The sequence below is a fragment of the Panthera tigris genome, chromosome B2, assembly GCF_018350195.1.
Source record: "Panthera tigris isolate Pti1 chromosome B2, P.tigris_Pti1_mat1.1, whole genome shotgun sequence".
Lineage (NCBI taxonomy): Eukaryota > Metazoa > Chordata > Mammalia > Carnivora > Felidae > Panthera > Panthera tigris.
In genome coordinates, this window is record NC_056664.1 from 40,174,178 (window position 1) to 40,193,726 (window position 19,549).

The 19,549-nt window shown below is 52.5% G+C and overlaps 2 protein-coding genes across 2 annotated transcripts; one reads left to right on the forward strand and one right to left on the reverse strand.

The window, feature by feature from the left end:
- The first annotated feature begins 101 nt into the window (after positions 1 to 101).
- Positions 102 to 7,214, forward strand: GUCA1A (guanylate cyclase activator 1A). Its single transcript, XM_042985292.1, has 4 exons — positions 102 to 302; positions 5,586 to 5,735; positions 6,100 to 6,193; positions 6,471 to 7,214. Exons 1-4 carry the CDS (start codon positions 102 to 104, stop codon positions 6,638 to 6,640), a joined length of 615 nt encoding a protein of 204 aa, XP_042841226.1. The 3' UTR covers positions 6,641 to 7,214.
- Positions 7,215 to 9,310: 2,096 nt separating this feature from the next.
- On the reverse strand, positions 9,311 to 19,303 carry GUCA1B (guanylate cyclase activator 1B). Its single transcript, XM_007085192.2, has 4 exons — positions 18,983 to 19,303; positions 11,950 to 12,099; positions 10,295 to 10,415; positions 9,311 to 9,547 (listed from the first exon to the last, which is right to left on the reverse strand). The coding sequence occupies exons 1-4, from the start codon at positions 19,187 to 19,189 to the stop codon at positions 9,420 to 9,422; spliced, it is 606 nt and encodes a 201-aa protein (XP_007085254.1). The 5' UTR covers positions 19,190 to 19,303; the 3' UTR covers positions 9,311 to 9,419.
- Between the last annotated feature and the right edge of the window lie 246 nt (positions 19,304 to 19,549).

The following is a 19,549-nucleotide window of genomic DNA, read 5'->3' on the forward strand; positions in this document are numbered from 1 at the left end:
GTTGAGGGCCCGCTGTTAGAAAGCCGAGCCTCCCTTGTGCAGGGGCAGCGGGGAGCAGGATCCATCCACCTTGGGCGCCGGCCACAGGTGGGGCCTGGGAGATGGGCAACGTGATGGACGGTAAGTCGGTGGAGGAGCTGAGCAGCACCGAGTGCCACCAGTGGTACAAGAAGTTCATGACCGAGTGCCCCTCCGGCCAGCTCACGCTCTACGAGTTCCGCCAGTTCTTCGGCCTCAAGAACCTGAGCCCGTCCACCAGCCAGTATGTGGAGCAGATGTTTGAGACCTTTGACTTCAACAAAGTGAGCAGGGAGGCCTGGGGTGGGGTGGGTGGGCGCTGGAGGGCCGCCCCGGGAGGCCCGGCCAGTGCGGGGCTGCGAGGGGCAGGTGCCAGAACAGTGGCGTCTCCCGGAGGAGGGGGCGCGCTTCTCTGTGTATCTGGGGCTGTGTTGGGGAGTCCGTGGATCTAATGTTCACTGAGCACCTACTGTGATCAGGCACTGGGGGTTCAGAAATGAACCAGAGCCTGTCCGTGCCCTCACTTTTCCAGGGGAAGACAGAGGGGTCCACGGGTTAGTGTACCCAGAGGCCCAGTCTAATGGCTTCCTCTCGGTTTACTCCAGAGTGGGAACACTTACAAGACAGCTGTTGGGCACTTACTGAGTGCTGGGTGCTATACCCGGCACTTTTGCCCAGGCCCTTGGATGCTCGTGGGGTGCAGGAGGAGGAGGAGGGGAGAGGGGAGAGCAGGGTGATAAGTCTGTAGCCCTGGCTAGCCTGGCACAGGCAGGCCCGTGTTACATGGGTCACTCCCGGTGCTCTGGGGACAGACAAGGCTGCCTGGTAGCTGGGACGTCCAGACTGCTCCCAACTCCAAAATGCCCAATGACCTCAGTTCACCTTCTCTCAAGTCGGTCCGAAGGTCTGCACGGTGGTCGAACTGTCATCTCCCCGAGTAATCACTGGGACTCCTGATCAGCTAGAGGCGGGGTGCTGGGTACAGTGAGTTAGGGCCCTTAGCTCTCATCAGCTGGGTGGCCTCGTGCCCAAGATCTACCCCCCACGCTCTGCTCCTTGCCCTGCATCTGCCACGGAGGTTGAGAGCATGGGTTAAGGTAGTTGTTGGTGCCAAGAGTAAATCTTCCGTTTATTTGGAGCAACTGAGTCAAGATGCAGCGGGAGGGGAACCCAAGGCTACAAACCCGGCTCCCCACCGTGGCTGGGCCCCACCCCCCCGGCGCTCACCTGGAAGCATGAGGAGGTGATGTCACCCTGCCATGTGCCCACTGCAAGCCGGGGGAGGCTGCCCAGAGCTTTCCCAGCCCCCCTCGCTGCCCAGAGGGTCCAAACATCACTGCGGACGGGGCTTCTAAGGACAGCTGGGGCTCAGAGGCTATTTAAAACTCACTAATATTTAGGGTTAAGGGGACAAAGCAGATTATGGGCTTTGAGTCCCAACCTCAAGGTGCCCACTGGCTTTTCTGAAGGGGGCGCGGGGGAGCGGAGCACTGGAGCTTGTGGCATGGAGACCAGAAGGGATGGCATCAGCATGCTGGACGCCCCCCCCCCCCAAATGCTCCAGGAGAAGGAATAATTCCTGAACAGGAGGGAGAAGGGTCAGTGGTTGAGCCTCAACACCTGACACCTAAACACACCGAGGTATCTCAGCTTCTCACCTGTAAGGAAACCCTTTGGGTCAAGACACATCTCCAAAGGGACGCCCGAAAATCACATATATGACACCAGGGAGGGACAACCCATCAACCTTGTATTTTGCAAGCACCACCTCCACTGTCCCCAACCTGACTTCCTTGATTGCGCCGGGCACACCTTCGCCTCGGGGCCTTTGTGATGCCCGGGACCCTTGTCCTCCAGAATTCTGCTTGGCTCACACCTTTCCCTGCTACAAGTCTCTGCTCACATGTCTCCTTGCCACTGACGCTTGCGTTGATTTCCTGATTGAAACCCTCTTTCACCAGGACTAGCCCCTACCCCTGCATTTCCTGTCCCACCTTCCCTCCCCCGCCCCCCAGAGCGTACCTCATCTTCTGACAACTGATACTGAACAACACGTGGCCACTATGTTTGTTGTGTCTCCCCTCCTGGAGTGTGAGCTCCATGAGGGCGGGGATTTTTGTCTGGCTGACTCATTTCCGTATCTCCAGCATCTAGAGCAGTGCCTGGACCATCGTAGGGGCTGAACAAATATTTGTTATACGAGTGAATGGATCGATGAGCAATCATGAGTTCTATGGGCTAATTACGTATTTTACAATACACATTCATTTAAATACATAATTATTAAAATGAAGAGTATCTCTGTAACATCTAAAGGGCTTTGCACACACCCACGGTGTAAACCACACTTTGGGCAATACCGCCTCCTACCCATTGTCATGAGCACAGAGCAGACTGGCTCCGAGATGGGACACCAGAGTGTGCGCTAAGTTAAACAGGGGTGTGCAAACGATGACCCGTGGTCCTATTTTTTTAAGTGAGGTTTTATTAGAATGCACCACACCCACTTGTTTACATACTGCCCAAGCTGAACTATTTGCTATCTGGTCTTCTATAGAAAAAGTTTGCCAGCCCCTGAGTAGACGGCAGTTATGGCCCAGCGTTCTGTTCCGGGGCGGGGGGGGGGGGGGGGGGAGGCTGGGGGGTGCAGCAGTGTGAGTGGGGAGTGTGATCCTGGGGATAAACAGGTACTTGGCTTACTTCAAAGTTTTGCCTGGGCTTGGCCGCTCCTGGCACTCAGGCAGGTGCACACAAATCAATGTAAATCTTCACTCCTGCGTCTGAGCGCTGGGTAGGATTTAGGAGGCCCGGTTTCTAGGCAAAGTCTGGCCATTCATCGGTTGTTGGTCTAACCCCTCCTCTCAACTTTAGCTTTCGTCTGGAGACGGGGACAAAAATCCCACCTCTCGGGATGGTGGTGAGATTAAATGAGTAAAGCAAATGAAAATACTCGGCACGAGAGGCACTAGAAAGAAGTTAGTATGACCGTAGTATCATTACTGAATCTCACCCCAAACACAGTCTTGAAAAGTGGGCATTCAGCTTCGGGGGGAGGAACCGAGACTGAGAGAGGCTCTGTGCTTGTTCAAGGCCACACCTCTCCTAAGATGGCCATTATCTTTCTGGCACAAGAGCCCATACTTTTCTTTCTCTTTCCCAATGTTTATTTTATTTTTTAAATTTAATTAATCAATTGATCGATTAATTTATTTTTTTAATTTACATCCAAGTTAGTTAGCATATAGCTCAATAACGATTTCAACAGCAGGTTCCAGTGATTCATCCCCTGAATATAACACCCCACAAGTGTGTTCCTTAATGCCCTTTACCCATGTAGCCCATCCCCCCACCCACAACCCCTCCCGCACCCCTCTGTTTGTCCTCTGTATTTAAGAGTCTCTTCTGTTTTATCTCCCTCCCTGTTTTTATATTATTTTTGTTTCCCTTCCCTAATGTTCATCTGTTTTGTCTCTTAAATTCCACATATGAGTGAAGTCATATGATATTTATCTTTCTCTAATTTCGCTTAGCGTCATACCCTCCAGGTCCATCCGCGTAGTTGCAAATGGCAAGATTTCATTCTTTTTGATTGCCGAGTAATGCTCCATTGTATATATATACCACATCTTCTTTATCTGTTCATCTGTCGATGGACACTTGGGCTCTTTCCATACCTTGGCTATTACTGATAGCGCTGCTATAAACATCGGGGTGCATGTGCCCCTTCAAATCAGCACCCCCATATCCCTTGGGTAAATACCGAGTGGTGCAATTGCTGGGTTGTAGGGTAGTTCTGTTTTTAACTTTTTGAGGAACCTCCATACTGTTTTCCCATCCTTTTCCATTGCCTCTTTTTAGCCATTCAAAAAAAAATTGTGGAAGTAATTTTGTACAGCTCATTGTGAGCATTTCCCACAATCCAGAGAGATAAAAAATGAAAAGCGGAAGTATCCTCACCCCGTGTCCTCTTGCCCAGAGGAAACCTCCTTGGCTGTTTGGTTGCTTCTCTGAGCGTTGTGGCATGGGGGGGTTTGCTTGCTCTGTTCTGAGGACACCCCTGGGGGGGGGGCAAAAATGGGATGAGCCAAGGCGTATGTGAAAGCCTAGCAACCCAGAGAAGCACCAGGCAAATGTTCACGGTGATCACGACATCCACCGTGGGGCTCCACAGTGAGCTCCGGCTCATCAAGGCCTCACCTGAGGCCCAGGCCTGACACTGGGCCAGGAGATCTCAGAGGCCATCCTGCCCAGCCTCTGCCACATCTTTAATAACAGTGCTCCAGCCTCTACTTGCTCGCTTTCAGTGACAGGGAGCTCATTACTGCACGAGGCTGGCCCTGTCCACTATGGGCAAATCTGCCTGTTAGAATTCTTCCCGCTGACCCCAAATGTGCCTCTGGGTAACTTCCTGGTTCCAGAGTCAGGGCTGTGAATAAATGGAGGAACAGAGGCTGGATTCCAAGTTCACACACTCCGAGTCCTATGCTCAGCCTTTCTGCAAAACACAGGCTTCCCTCTCCCAGCCTCACTGGGCTTGCCGGTGAGATGGGCAGAGGCAGGCCTATGTTCTGTGCTTCCCTGACCCCACTGGTGCGGCCTGTGAAATCCGGGGGACCCTGGAGAAATATCCTGCAGGCATGTCTTGTGCCCCCCTCTCCTACGGTCAACCCCTCTGACACTCAAGAGGACATCACCTTTCCCGGGCAAGCCTCCCGAGCCTCTCCTCTGGCCCTTGCCCAAGCAGAGTTGTGTGTTCTTGTTCCATAATGTCCTGTCCAGATGTGTTGCCATTACATCGTGATGGCACCGTGACCTCTTTGTAAAAAGAACCACAGTAAGGGTAGTGACAGGATTAGCAAACATTTACCGAGCGCTTACTATATGCCAGGCAGTGTTGCCTGCTTTATGAAACATAAACTCGTTTCATCCCTCCACGGTCCCACAGAGGCAGGTACTATTATAATATTACAGATGAGGAACTTACAGAGACAGCGGGTCCTTGGTCCCAGATTCCACAGCTTTGAGAGGGGTGAAGCCAGGATTCAAACCGGAGCCCCCAACACTGCGCTCCCATCGGGAGCCGGTTCATGTCTTACTGGGTTCTGAAGCCTCTATCACAGCGCGTAGTAGGTGCTCAGTAAAATTCAAAGAATGAAGGGAAGACTGAGAAAGGTGCTCCTTGCCTCCGTATCTACCTCCTGCCCTCTCCCCAGCTCTGAAAAACTCAGCCGAACCACGCCCCCTTTCCCTGGGGGTTCGCTTTCTCTTCCCCCGCCTACACACACCTTCCTGCTGCCGGAAGGGGCTCAGGCTTGAGAATCACATGGGAGCAGCCAGTGACCGCCGGCACCGAAATGCCAGTGAAGAGGCGGCAGCACCGTGGACACCCCCTGGGGGCTGGTTTACGGGAGCTGGCGGGGCAGCCTCTGGGGCAGGCGGGGTGGGCTGCGCAGGGGTCGGGGACAGACGGGGCGGGCCCCCGGCAGGAAGGGCGCGGGGCGCGGGCGGCTCGGCCTCTCCTCGGGCCTCCGGGGAGCGGGCTCAAGGCGGCCGCCTCTCTCGCCCAGGACGGCTACATCGACTTCATGGAGTACGTGGCGGCGCTCAGCCTGGTCCTCAAGGGGAAGGTGGAACAGAAGCTGCGCTGGTACTTCAAGCTCTACGACGTCGATGGCAACGGATGCATCGACAGGGACGAGCTGCTCACCATCATCCGGGTAACTCCAGGTGCAGAGGGCCGGGCCCGGGGCGGGGGCGGGGGCGAGGGCGGGGCCGCGCCCTGGGCGGCCCGCCCCCGGAGCAGACAGCCCGAGGGACGGCGAGCTGGGACTTCAGCAGGCGGAACCGCAATCTCACAACGGGACAGGCTTGGGACTGAGGGTCTGGGGTAGGGTGCAGCTGTGGCCCTGACCAGCTGCCTGACCCGGGCCACGTGCCATCCACTCTCTGGGCCTCTGTTTCCTCCATCTGTACCAAGAGGCAAACTCCTAAATCCCCGCGTTGCCTCCAGTGCCCACTCTGTTGCTCGGGTACCGCGGAGACAGAACCGGGACGGGCCCCCTCACTTCTTTTTCTCCCCAGGCCATCCGAGCCATTAACCCCTGCAGCGACACGACCATGAGTGCAGAAGAGTTCACCAATACGGTGTTCTCCAAGATTGATGTCAATGGGGATGGTGAGGAGGCCCGGACGGGGGCGGGCAGGGCAGAGGGGCGGGAGGGGAGAGGGAGGCCACATCCTCCAGCCGCCCCTGCCCCAGCCACAAGCGTTGGATTATAGGGCCCCCTGGACCGGACTGTGGTCTCTGGCTGCTTTGCCTGCTCCCCTCGCAGCCACTTGCCCTAGCATTTGGCTCTGTCCCCCTCGCAAGACTCCAGCTCTGGGCCCCGGTACAACGCTGCCAGGGAGACGTGAGCACCTCCTCCCCGTGACTCCCTTTCTCTCTGCCCCAGGGGAACTCTCCCTGGAGGAGTTCATCGAGGGCGTCCAGAAGGACCAGATGCTCCTGGACACGCTGACACGGAGCCTGGACCTCACCCGCATCGTGCGCAGGCTCCAGAACGGCGAGCACGAAGAGGAGGGGGAAGGGGCCGGCGGCGGGGAGACTGAGGCGGCAGGCTGAGCCCACCGCCCGGCTGCTGGGGAGGGGATGCGTGTTGGTGCCTGGGGTCATCATTGTTGTCATACTAGATACAGGCTCCTGAACTCAAAGCTCAGATCGCCCCTCTGGGGTACACGGTGGTGGCAGATGGGCCGGGGTGGGAGTCGGGAAGGATGGTTCCTGAACCCTGAGCAGGACTCAGCTGGTGGTGACTGCCCCCTGCTGGGCGGCCCTGGGCCGTCCCTAGGCCCAGCTTTTCCCACCGAGCTTCTCTCTGAGTCCCACTCTTCTAGAGCGGGGAGCTCCGACGCAGAGCTGGGCTTTCACGGACTCTGATGGAATCCTACAGACCCGGTGGCCGCAGCCTCCACGTGGGTGCTGCGATCACACACCGAACCCGCACCCCGGAACCCCGGAGCCTACTTGTGTGGTGCGTTGATTGTTCCTCCCTTCCACAAGCATTTATTGAACACCTCCTTGGTATGAATGCTAGATATTAGACATGCCAAGAAAAGGGTAGTCCTTACCCCCAAGGAACTCACAGGCTAAGCATCATTATAATAAAACATGCTAAGAGAAGGTATGGCACTATAGAAAGTCCTCATTTATGCGGAGGAAAGCGGTGTCTATTCAGAAGAGGCTGCCCAACACCCTTACTTCCCCTGCTGGCTCCGCAGTGAGGGGTGGTGCCACAGCTCTGCGACTCATTGACTGTGGCCAGCGTCCTGACCGTCCCTCGTCTAACCTAACTCCCTCTTGAGGGCTGTGACACCAGTTGGGAAGTGGGGCAGTCTGGGACAGGTGGGCCCCATTCCCATTCTTTGCATACCTCAACTTTAGGGATACCTGTCCAAGAACTTGGGGAGAGACACAGGCTGCAGCAGTTGTGATCATCTTTTCTAAGATGCTCTTTCTTCTGGGCTTTGCGTCTTCACGTCAGCTGGGTGTGGGGGAAGTACAAGGAGTGAGTAAAAATCCAAGGGTAGGAGAGAGAAAACAAGGGGCAAGAGGAATGAGCTCCAGCTTGTGGAGAGCCCCACGAGGGGAAGGGAGGGTCCCACCCCCCACCCATCACTTGGGCCACCCCAGGCTGGGAAGTCAGCCAGGGCCTGAGCACAGACGTGGAGGGACAGAAGATGGAGATCAATGTCATGGGCAGCCTGGGGGGAAAAGGGAGTTGACATTTCTGCTTCTCTGGGTGGCTTCCTCTTGGAACATCCTGAAGGTGGGAGGGGGGAGGGTATTTGAACAGAATTAGGACATTTCCCCAAGTCGGTCACATACCACCTTCATGACTTGCGGACTTATCTGTGTCCCACTTGGATTGCTATTATTTTTTTTTAATTTTTTTTTTAACGTTTATTTATTTTTGAGACAGAGAGAGACAGAGCATGAATGGGGGAGGGTCAGAGAGAGGGAGACACAGAATCTGAAACAGGCTCCAGGCTCTGAGCTGTCAGCACTGAGCCCGACATGGGGCTCGAACTCACGGACCGCGAGATCATGACCTGAGCTGAAGTCGGCCGCTTAACCGACTGAGCCACCCAGGTGCCCTGGATTGCTATTATTTTTTAATCAACCCTTTTTCACCTGAAATGTGTTTCTAAAGCAAACTTTATATGAATGGCATACCTATGAAATCGCCGTTCAGTAGGTGAGTTTTATTTTTCATCCATCAACGTAAAAACATATGTATTCGAACGAGTTCCTGTTCTGAGTTCCTTAGCACCCCTCTTCAACCAGAGGGACTCCCTTTAAATCTAGTTTGTAATAGGGTCGCATATAGAGTTTGTATAACAAAATAATTCCACATCTATAACAAATAATTATCTGAGCACTGCCTGTTCAGTCCAACCTGCTCACGGATGAGATAATTGAGGTTAGGGAGAGAGAAATGGTCGTCTTGGGTCACATAGCGGCTGGAGGCAAAGCCGGGCCTAGGACCAGTTCTTCCCAGAGACAGAGAGAGGTTTCCGCATCCTTCAAGGAGACACATCCGGCTTGTGGCCGGGAATCCTGGCAGGTCCATGCACAGGCAGGGGGCAGGGGGCAGGAGGCAGGGGGATGGGGGGTGGGGGTGTGGTTGGGGGTGCGGAGTGTGGATGAGGGGTAGGGACAGGGACAGAAGGATTGTGTGGGGGTGTGGGTTGACAGCAGGGACTGGGGGAGCAGCACCAGGGCAGAGCTGAAACAACCCCTTTAAGCACAGCCGACCCCTCCAAGGACGGGAAGACCAGAGGCTTACAGGATGCAGTTTTCCCTTGTTGACACCCCTGGTGAGGACAGGTTGGGGAGGGGGAGGCAAGAGCCCTCCCCATGAACTCCTCAGGATCCTGGAGGGGGGGGTGTAATTATTATCACACTCACCCCCCGACTCCTATTTCTGTGTCACACTGTGTGGGCACTCTCGTTGCTAATTTGGTCTATGGGACCCCCCAGCCCCACCCTCCCAGTATTGCCCTGCTTCCGGCTGAGAACCCTGTAGGAGACTGTGGAAACCACCCCCCCACCCCCCCACCCCCGCCGCCAACACATACTTGTTCCAGAAGCAGTTGAAGGGAGAGAGAGGAAACCAGTTCCCTTCACCACCCCAGTACATCCTCCCAGTGGACTGTCTCCCATTGGCCACTTCAGCCCAACGGCCCCTACCCCCTGCTCGGTCCCAACCCCTTTCATGGTGGGGGGGGGCAGATAAGAGTGAGCATACACAGGCTGAGCCAGGGCCCCTCCCTCTACTCTGGAAACCTGGTGAACCCGGAGTCTTGGAGGGGCCTGTGGACTCCCGAAGGCCCCAGACCCCTCAGAACATGGCGCTTTTCCGCCTCTGCTGAGAGATCCAGCCACCGGGGTTCATGTCCATCTGGAGCATCTTCATCACCCACTTGTCACGACGGGCACCTTCAATGAACTCATTCAGAGACAGCTGGCCTGGGCAAGGGGTAGGAGAGATGGTCATGCGGGAGAGTGGAAGAAATGGGGTCGGGGGCGAGAGGAGAGGCCTTCCCTCCCAGGGCGCATCCTCTTGCACAAACCGACGCCTCGTACCCAAACGGGCCTGCAGTCCCAGGGCCCAAGCTCGGGGCTTGTCAACTCTCCAATTCTCCAGGAGTCTCCCGGAGGCTTCAAGGGTCTCTTTAAGGGGCTTGCTTTGCAAAGGAATTTAAGCTTTCCTTTTGCCCACGGTGCCTTCAAAATGGTCCTGAGGGCTCTTCTGGGTGTGTCCCCAGCCAGTTCCCTCCCTTCACAGCCTTGGGGCTGGTGCGTCCAGCTGCAGGGAGGAGGCCTAAATAGCCTTGGGGGGCGGGGTGGGGGGTAGCTATCCTATGCCCATCTCTCAAATACATTTACCCTATTTATTCCTCTGGAGCGTTTTTATCCCTATTTTCCAGATGAGAAAACTGAGGCCATGCTAGGAGTTTAAATGGTTTGCCTGAGTCCAAAGCTCCTATTCTCTTGCTGTGCTTGCCGGGCGGGCATCAGCAACTCCGGCCGGGGCTTAAATCACTCTGGTGAACATCGCATCACGTGCCAGTGACGCCCCTGTTATTTTGCGTCCTCCTCTCTGCACCCGGTTCACAGATGAGGATAACAGTGGCTGGGAGGTGGCGGGCCTTGTCCAAGGTCGCAGGGCCGGAAAGTGGGGGTGCTGTGGCGTGGGCAGCCCCGCCCCCTTACCATCTCCGTTCTCATCCACCAGGAGGAAGATCCTGTCCACCACCTCCTCGGGTGTGAGCAGCTGTCCTTGCTGCTCGGCCTCCTCCTCCACCCTGCAGGCTTTCTTCAGCTTGTAGATCGCCTGCGAGAGAAAACCGCTAGCTCCCTTCCTCCCTCCCTCTGCCGGGACCCCAGGCCCTCAGCCCTGCGTCCCCAGCGCTGCCCCCTAGCCTGTGCACTGTAGGACCACAGGCCCCAGACCCAAATAAAAATCCACCTGTCCTCGGGCTGCTCTCTCAGGGTCCCACTGGCCTAGTTCCAGCTGAGGAGCGTCAGGCCTCATAGGCCACCTCATCCTGATGTCCTGTGACTGTCAAAGTGAAACCCAAGACCCTCAATGAGGGATGGACCCAGCACTGTGATGTTCCCGAGTCCACTTTGCCCAGGAGGAGATGGAGACCCAGAGGGGAAAAGAGGATACTTATGGACGTGTGTGTAAAACAGGACGAGGGGGGATACCGGCGTTTGGACGAGGGAAAGGACAGGTTTCTGCCTTGCCCTGTTTCCTCTCCCCACGAGGCGGCGTTGGTGAAGTGAAGTGGGGAAGAGACAGACAAATGTGAGGGTTTTCCTCAGTTCCTTGATGGGGAGCTCCGTGGACAGAGGCCTGTCTTGTCGATCCCCAGGCCCTCACTGCCCAGTGCAGTGCCTGGCACAACGTGGGTCCCACTGACCGGGGTCTGAGAGCCCCGGGGCTAGGGCCAGCTGCAGTGCCTCCTGGGATGGATGAACTTGGGCAAACCACACAACTGCCCCGAGGTGACTTCTTTATCTGTGAAATGGGCAGACAACCGCCCCCTGGGAGTGCAGTTCTAGGGCGGTAACAGGGTGACGCAGGTCAGGGGTCAGTCTGTGCTATAGTAGGTTCTTCTACTCTCATTGCTTTTTTTTTTTTTTTTTTTTTTTAAGTTTTGTAATGTTTATTTACTTTGAGAGAGAGAGAGAGAGAGAGAGACAGAGCATGAGTCTGGGAGGGGCAGAGAGGGAGACACAGACTCCGGAGCAGGCTCCAGGCCCTGAGCTGTCAGCACAGAGCCCGACCCGGGGCTCGAACTCACGAGCTGTGAGATCATGACCTGAGCCGAAGTCAGAGACACTTAACCGACCGAGCCACCCAGGTGCCTCTCACTGGCACCTCTCATGCCTCATGCCTCTCACCTCTTAATTGCCTCTCATTAATTTACTCTTCTTTTTTCTAATTTCTTGAGATGACTTCTAACATCAGCGATTTCCAGCCTCTTAATTTTCTGACATCTACCTTTTAAGGCGCTAAAATGCTCTGCAAGTCCAGCGTCGGCCGCACTCCACAGCCGATTATGTTACGTGAGCATTATAATCGGGCTCCATGCACTTGGTGCGTATATGCACGTGATGTAACGTCTTTCATTTATGGAGGAGTTAGGAATGTACCGCCTTATTTCCAAACAGATGGGGATTTTTTTAGGGTATCTTTTTGTAGTGGATTTCTAGCTTAATTCTGACCTTTGTCAGAAAGCACCCTCCGAATGATCCCCGTGCTCCTTCCCCCACCCCAGCCCTGGGGGCCCCCACTTGAGGGGCGGGGCCTCAGAGCCCAGCCTCGCTCACGCGCCCAGGCCCCACGGGCGGATGCTGACCTCCACAATGTCGAGCAGCTCCAGGCGGTCGATGCAGCCATTGCGGTCCTTGTCATAGATCTTGAAGGTCCACTTCAGCTTGTGTTCCAGGGTGCCCCTCAGCACGAGGTTCAGGGCGGCCACATACTCCAAGAAGTCGATGGTGTTGTCCTGCAGCGGGAGTGGGAGCTGTGAGGTCCCTCCCGCCTTCCCCAGAGCTCAGGCGAGGGCCCGATGCTGGGCCGTCCGTGCCTACAAATCCAAGGCTTTGTCTCTGGCCATCCACGTGGCTTCTACGGCCACCCCGGCATCCTTTCCCAGTCTGTGATCACTCAACTCTACCCGTCCTTCAAGGCCCAGCTCAAGGGTCCCCTCTTTCAGGAAGTCTTCCTTCTCTGACCACCTACAGTGGTCTGTCTCTCTTGATCCCTCTTCTAACATTCACAACACTTACACTTTAATCTGCAGTTTGGGCCTTATTCTGGCATCGCCACTTGGCCGTTTCGTAAGTCTGTCTCATTCTTGAGCTGTATTCTACATATGCTCCTGGAGAAAAGACGGGCTTACGTTGCCTTTGTCTCCCCTTTGTGCTTAGCATGGCGCCACTTATGTGCAGAGTCAGGGTCTCAAAAGTATTTATGAATCAACGAATACGTGATTGACTTAATTTCAATCTGGGACTAAGGCACCTCTGGAAGATGAGAAAGCAGTGCTCATGGTAAAAATGTCCTTTATCCTTTTACACCTTCCAAGCCCGAGGGGAGGCAGACAGGCGATGGCTCCAGCCCCGTGTGGACATTACCTTCCCTGAAGGACAGGCACCGCCTGTCCCCACCCAGGAAGGAGGGCGGGAGACAGAGCTAAGGTGCTAAACCCCCAGAGGTAGGAGACGGGCACAGTCTGCTTCTGTGGCGACTCTGACCAGGTCACTGAAACTCCTTCTAACACAAATGTGGCAACAATTACTCGAAAAGCAGTCAACAAGAGGCAGGGGGCACACCTGCTTCTTGCCCTTCTACGCCAGTCGAGTGTGAGGGGAGAGGCTTGCGGTGATGGTGTCCGCAGTGGGCTGGTCAGGGTGAGCTTCACAAGGGTGTTCCCACTTATGGGTGCTCCCTCCCGTCTTCTTTTTTTTTTTTTTAATTTTTTTTTTAACATTTATTTATTTTTGAGACAGAGAGAGAGCACGAACAGGGGAGGGTCAGAGAAAGAGGGAGACACAGAATCTGAAACAGGCTCCAGGCTCTGAGCTGTCAGCACAGAGCCCGACACGGGGCTCGAACCCACGGACCGCGAGATCATGACCTGAGCCGAAGTCGGACGCTCAACCGACTGAGCCACCCAGGCACCCCTTCCTCCCATCTTCTGAGGGTGGGGACCTCAGCTCTCCAAAGCCAGAAGCTGAGTCATCACTCTCCCAGGAGTGGCTGTCGCTCACAGGACTTTGTCATCAGAAATGACATCGCTGGCCCAGAGCACCTCTGTCCTACTGGGTCATGCCACTCAGGCGGCCCCACCCCCAGATCAAGGGGTGCTTGGGTGAGCAACAAGTAAACCACAGAACACAGCAGAACATGAGGCAAATTAGAAAGCCTAAGGAAAAACCAAGAAGAAAACAAAACAAGCCCACTTCAACACCCAAAGTGTCATGTCATATATATATATATATATATATATAGAACTATATATATAACTATATATATAACATTTTATATATATATATATATATACACATATATATATCATGTTGGCCATTATTATTTTTTAAGTTATTTTTTAATGTTTATTTTGAGAGAGAGAGAGAGAGAAAGTATGGGGGAGGGGCAGAGAGAGAGAGGGAGACACTGAATCCCAAGCAGGCTCCAGGCTCTGAGCTATCAGCACACAGCCCGACATGGGGCTCGAACTCATAAACCGTGAGATCATGACCTGAGCCGAAGTCAGATGCTCAACCGACTGAGCCACCCAGGTGCCCCCCAAAGTGTCTATTTCAACATCTTTTATGCGGTTACTTCTGGTCTTCCACACCCCCCACCATGTATTTACCTAATCGAGGTCAGACTGTAGCTATGTTATTTCCTGGATTTTTATCTTAAAATGCCCCATGTCTTTACAATTAATTGAAATCATACCTTTTATTTTTTTGAGGGGTACTCCCCTCAAGCAGTCCCTTGGGCTGTATGAACCTGGTTTAAATATTTTATGTTACACAATGAACATCTTTGTGTGTGTGTATTATATATATATATGTATATATATATTTACAATATATATATATTGTGTGTATATATATATGTATCTATATATTTACAATATATATATATTGTGTGTATATATATATTTACTATATATATATATTGTGTGTGTATATATATATATATATTTCATATATCTCTGGTAATTTCTTTAGGGTAGGTTCTTAGCAATGGCTGTTCTTTTCTCTTTTTTCACTAGTGTTTAATCCGCTGTTTGTGTCAGTCTATCATTCTATGAGATTTTGTCACACATGAAGCTATGAGTAGTATCAAATATCAATACGAGGACGCTCTCTGTTACCACTTAAGAGTTACATCCTTCCTCCGACCAGACTGTCACTCTCGGCAGCCATTAATCTGATCGCTATCACTATAGCGTATCCACTTGAAGAATGGTATACAAATGGAATCACACAGTATGTAGCCCTTTAAGGTGGGCTTGTTGTGCTCAGTGCAAAGCCCTGGGGAGTCATCCAAGCTGTTGAGTGTATCAGCACTCCCTTCCCTGCTATCGCTGAGTGGTCCTCCACTGCATGAATAGCCCCTCGTTTATTCTACTCACTCATTGAAGGTTATCCGGCTTGTTTCCAACAACCGCCCCTCCCCCGCAAGCTTTATTGAGATATAATTGCCGAATAGCCTTTTAAAGAACATTGTGTAAGTTTAAGGTATACGCTGTGATGATTGGTTGTTCTTTAAAAGATTATTTTCATCAGTAATTGTTACTTATTAAGTTTGCTAAAAATTAACCTTATGTTTTTTTTAATAAGAGTAGGAAAATGTATGCAAAATGGCTGGTAGGGGTGTCTGGGGGGCTCAGTCAGTTAAGTGTCCAACTTTGGCTCAGGTCATGATCTCACGGTTTGTGAGTTCGAGTGCGCTGACAGTGAGAAGCCTGCTTGGGATTCTCTCTCTCCCTCTGTCTCTGCCCTTCCCCAACTTGTTCTCTCTCTCTCTCAAAATAAATAAATAAACTTTAAAAAGGGTTATAAATAAAAAAGAAAGAAAGCAAAATGGCTGGTAGGAACTGTCTATTTCACACACACCATTTCTCTTAGGTTTGTTATACCCACTTTACGGATGAGGAAACTGAGACTCAGAGAGGTTAAATAAGTTGCTCAAGGGAAGCCCACTCTGGAAATGGCAGAGCCTTTCAAGCTACATGTCTTTTCTAGTTCAAGTTGAGAACTTTCTTACTCCTCTCAAGGTATATGACTGTCTAAAAAAAATGAGCCTTGTATCTAGCACCACAGAGAGAAAAACCAAAAAACCAAAACCACTGATAAATCCTTCCTCTCCAGCTCTATAGATTCTCCAACATTCTTTGTCTAGAACATTCTGTCCTGACAGCATCCTCCCTCAACATGACACGGTTACCACAATGAGCCCTTGCCTCCCATGAGGCACACTAGAGTTAGCCCTTCCTGAGGAGTGACCTCAGCTGTAAAGTTGCTCCGACCCCAGGACGAGACCTGGGAAGCTCCCAGCTGGGACTCACTCATCTCACGCTCTGTGCCGGGCCCTCGTCAGCTTCAATTACCCACAGAGCAATGGGAAGATGATGGAAATGCCTCTGTCCACTCAAGAGTAGAAGCAGAAGTGACAGGTGTGTGATCTGCTCTGTGGGATTACCTGCCCCATTTCTCCCTGAATTGGCTGCATTTGTGCACCAGCCCCGGCCTTAGCACACGTTACGTAAGGATCCCAAATGACATTTGATTTCACCTTCCCTTTGCTTCCATCCCAGTGCATCGCAGGGCAACCACTGGAGAGAAGAGTGTCGCAAGGGAGAGGCGTAGCAGGGATGAGGCGCTCTGGCCTCTTTGCCTCCACCAAACTCCCATTTCTATCACCCTAGGTTAAAATTTTTTTAAATGTTTATTCATTTTTGAAAGAGGGAGCATGAGCGGAGGAGGGGGAGACAGAGCAGGAGACACAGAATCGGAAGCAGGATCCAAGCTGTGAGCTGTCAGTACAGAGCCCGACGCGGGGCTCGAGCCCACGAACCGTGAGATCATGACCCGAGCCGAAGTCGGACGCTTCGCCCACTGAACCACCCAGGCGCCGCGCTGTCACCTCAGATTTCGACATGTGAGCTGTATCTATGAACTCTTGATTTTATTTGTCTCCGAAAGCTCAGACCAGTTGCCCAGAAATCGGACTCACTAACATCAAGATGGTGCCAATGTGGGGAGTGGAGAAGAGTGTGGGTTTGGAGACAGAAACTAAGCGGGAAAAGAAAGAAAAAGGCTCAGTCCCTGACAGAGGAACTTACCACACCTCTGGAAAGCTCTTCCTCAACAGTAGAATTCCAATTAATAAATGGAGAAGGGATGGTGGAATGCGAAAACTATCGATGGATGCCAAAGCTAGCAGATGAAAATCAGAGGAGCGCCAGGATATTGACTTCTCTCAAAGTAGCTCCCTATAAGATGCTTGTTAATTACAAAGGAAAAATGGTAACTTTCCGGGGGAGAAACCTGGCAGACACCATGTAACCAACCCCTGTAATGGGATAAACCAACATCATGTGCCCCCGACAGGAGGCACTGAGAAGGACATGAGATCACTCCTGGGGCATTTCTGCCAGAAATGGAAAACCTGAGTCTAATCACAAAGCCACACTGAACAAACCCAAATTGTGGGATGTTCTACCAAATTAACTGGCCTGCAATCTTCAAAAATGTCAGCGTCAAATAAGACAAAAGCTAAGCATTGAAGGTTCTGAATTAAAGACTAGAGACAGGACAAATAAATGCAATGCGTGATCAGATCCCACCCCACCCCCCCAACCCCGCTCCAAATAAGAAAAACAAGCAAGCAATATAGAGAACATATCACATGTCAAATTGACAAAACTTGAATATGGATTAGCTAATAGAATTGGGTCAATATTGAATTTCCTGATTTTCATCTTTGTATTAGGTTATTTAAGAGCACGTCCTTGTTCTTAGAAAGAACACACTGAAATACTTAGGGGTAAAAGGATGTGATGTCTCCAACTTTCTCTAAAGAAAGACAGACATGCACATGCACAGAATGATAAAGCAAATGAGGCAAAATGTACAATTGGACAAATTGTACATAGGAGTTACTTATGCTATTCTTTCAACTTGGTATACATTTGAAATACCATCAAAAATAAAAGTTCTAAAGAAAGGAAAACAACAGTCAATGAATATCATGTGCTAATTTGTAAAAGAGATACGGTATAAGGAGTACAGCTGTACCAGGCCCACAGGCTTGGCAATCCCCCCTTCCCATTTAAGTTTCTTTATTTAGAGAGAGAGGGAGGGCACATACACACACAAGCAGGAGAGGGGCAGTGAGAGAGGGAGAACGCCAAGCAGGCTCCATGCTGCCAGTGTAGTGTCCCATGCGGGGCTCAAACTCACGAACCGAGATCATGACCTGAGCCGAAACCAAGAGTTGGACGCTTCACTGACGGAGCCACCCAGGTGTCCCTTGACAATCCCTTTTGGATCTTGAGTTGCTATCCTACTGAATTTTAAGGTGAATGTGGGGAAGATTGATACATTTATGATAGCAAATCTTGTTGTGTGTGATCTGGTTTGTTTTAAAACCATTTCCTCTCTTAAAAACAAAACAAAACAAACTGCCTTCTAAGCAGGCACACTCGACTGGGAGTCAGGACCCTTGAGTATACGACCTTGGGCAAATCAGCTCACTTCCTCTTGTCCCAGTTTTCTCTTCATTTGGATCATTAAATGGGCTGCAGAAGGCTCGGAGGAGAGGGGGCAGAAGAGAAGCTTGGAGAAGTCTGAATGTACTCTGTGCCCCACGAGGGAGTCCATAGGTTTCATCTCTAAGGAGGTTTCTGTTGCCCTGACGCTACCCCACCCTCCATCCCCCTACAGATGCACGCTAACTGGTACCCGGACAAGGTCAGACCCAAACAGGCTTTCCCAGTGATTCAGCCTAAAAAGTGAAGCTCTCCACGCATGGAAAAGTACAGAGGCTTTCTCCAGATTAATTATCTAGGTCCAACAACCACCCCCCTCAACTCGGGGAGGCTGAAGTAGGTACTTGAGGCAAATCGAATGATTTGAAGGGTCGTGGAGGCCCTGGACTGAAAGCCTTAAATAACGAAGGGGTTTCCATTTCTGAATTCTATTTCCAGGGGTGGATTGACAAAATGCAGTATCTTCTCAGCTGCAGGTGCCATTGGAAGGCTTAAAGAAATCCTGTGGTGGAATGGTCTCATGGAATCTTCCATGGCTTGGAGAGTTGTAAGGGACTTTTACATGATCCGTTCAACTGCCCGGTCAGTGCAGGAGGCCCTCCCAGCATGCTGGAATGGGAGACCTGACCAGTCTCAATTCCAAGGACCCCAACAAAGGGGAGATCACAGTCTATACCAAGAGAGCTCATCCTTTTGGGACAGCTCTTTAGCTCCTTATCTTTAGAGTGACAGGGGCTCTGGTGGGTGTGGGAGACCAGGTCCTTGGGCTGTAGAGCCTTGGCCAAAAATACACCAATTGAGGACTGGACTGTGTGCCCTTCTGCCCAGCCCACCTCCTCTCAGCAGGTGGACAGAGGGAGGCAGGAAGAGCAGAGAGACAGGGGAGAGAAGATGAGATGGAGAGGAGAGAAGGAAAGATGGGAAGGGACCAAATGATGGGAAGAGAGAAGAGTTTGGGGAAAGAGAGACAGAAAACGTGAGCAGGAAATGGAGAGCAGAGCAGGGGGACTGGGGACGGGCCGCTCCCTCCCACTGGTGACGCTCCCTCAGCTCAGTGGGAAACGAGCTGGCCCCCACACCCCCTTCAGTGCCTTACCCCATTCTTGTCGAAGGCTCGGAACATGCCTTCTACGTACTGGGTGGCCTCCTCGTTGCCTGTGACCTTGAAGAAGCGCTTAAACTCGTGCATGAAGAGAGAGCCGCTGGGACACTCCACCACGAACTTCTTGTACCACTCCTGGAGCTCGGCCACGTCCATCTCGCCGGCCGCCTCCGCCTCCTCCCAGCTGAACTGCTGCCCCATCCCGGCCTGGAGGGATGTCGGGGGTCTGTGCCTCCTCCTGGGCTTCTGCCGATTGATGCCTTAGGCCGGGGCCCTCTTCCTCCCTTTCCTCTGCCTGGCCGGCCTCTTCATCATCTCCTGGCCACTGGGCAGCGCAGGGGCAGGCGGCAGGGGGCGGGGCCGGGCCAGCTAAGCGCCCTAAGATCATTAGAAGATTCCCCTGGAAGGTCTGACCCCCAGTCAGCTAAGCTCCCCCAGCCTCACCCCTCCCTTCACTCTTGTCAACCCCGTGACTACGCCACCCTGGCAGATTCTGAAGGGGGGAGAAGGGCAGGAAACGGACACCCTACCATCTCACACATGCTCCCTGTTCCATTAGTT

Bases quoted from the DNA above. Each gene is read 5' to 3' on its own strand.
- GUCA1A (XM_042985292.1), top strand. From the start codon at position 102: ATGGGCAACGTGATGGACGGTAAGTCGGTGGAGGAGCTGAGCAGCACC. The intron at 303-5,585 runs GTGAGCAGGGAG...TCTCTCGCCCAG, and splicing joins AGACCTTTGACTTCAACAAA to GACGGCTACATCGACTTCAT. The intron at 5,736-6,099 runs GTAACTCCAGGT...TTTTCTCCCCAG, and splicing joins AGCTGCTCACCATCATCCGG to GCCATCCGAGCCATTAACCC.
- GUCA1B (XM_007085192.2), bottom strand. From the start codon at position 19,189: ATGGGGCAGCAGTTCAGCTGGGAGGAGGCGGAGGCGGCCGGCGAGATG. The intron at 12,100-18,982 runs GTAAGGCACTGA...CTCCCGCTGCAG, and splicing joins GAGCCTTCGACAAGAATGGG to GACAACACCATCGACTTCTT. The intron at 10,416-11,949 runs GTCAGCATCCGC...TTTCTCTCGCAG, and splicing joins AGCTGCTCGACATTGTGGAG to GCGATCTACAAGCTGAAGAA.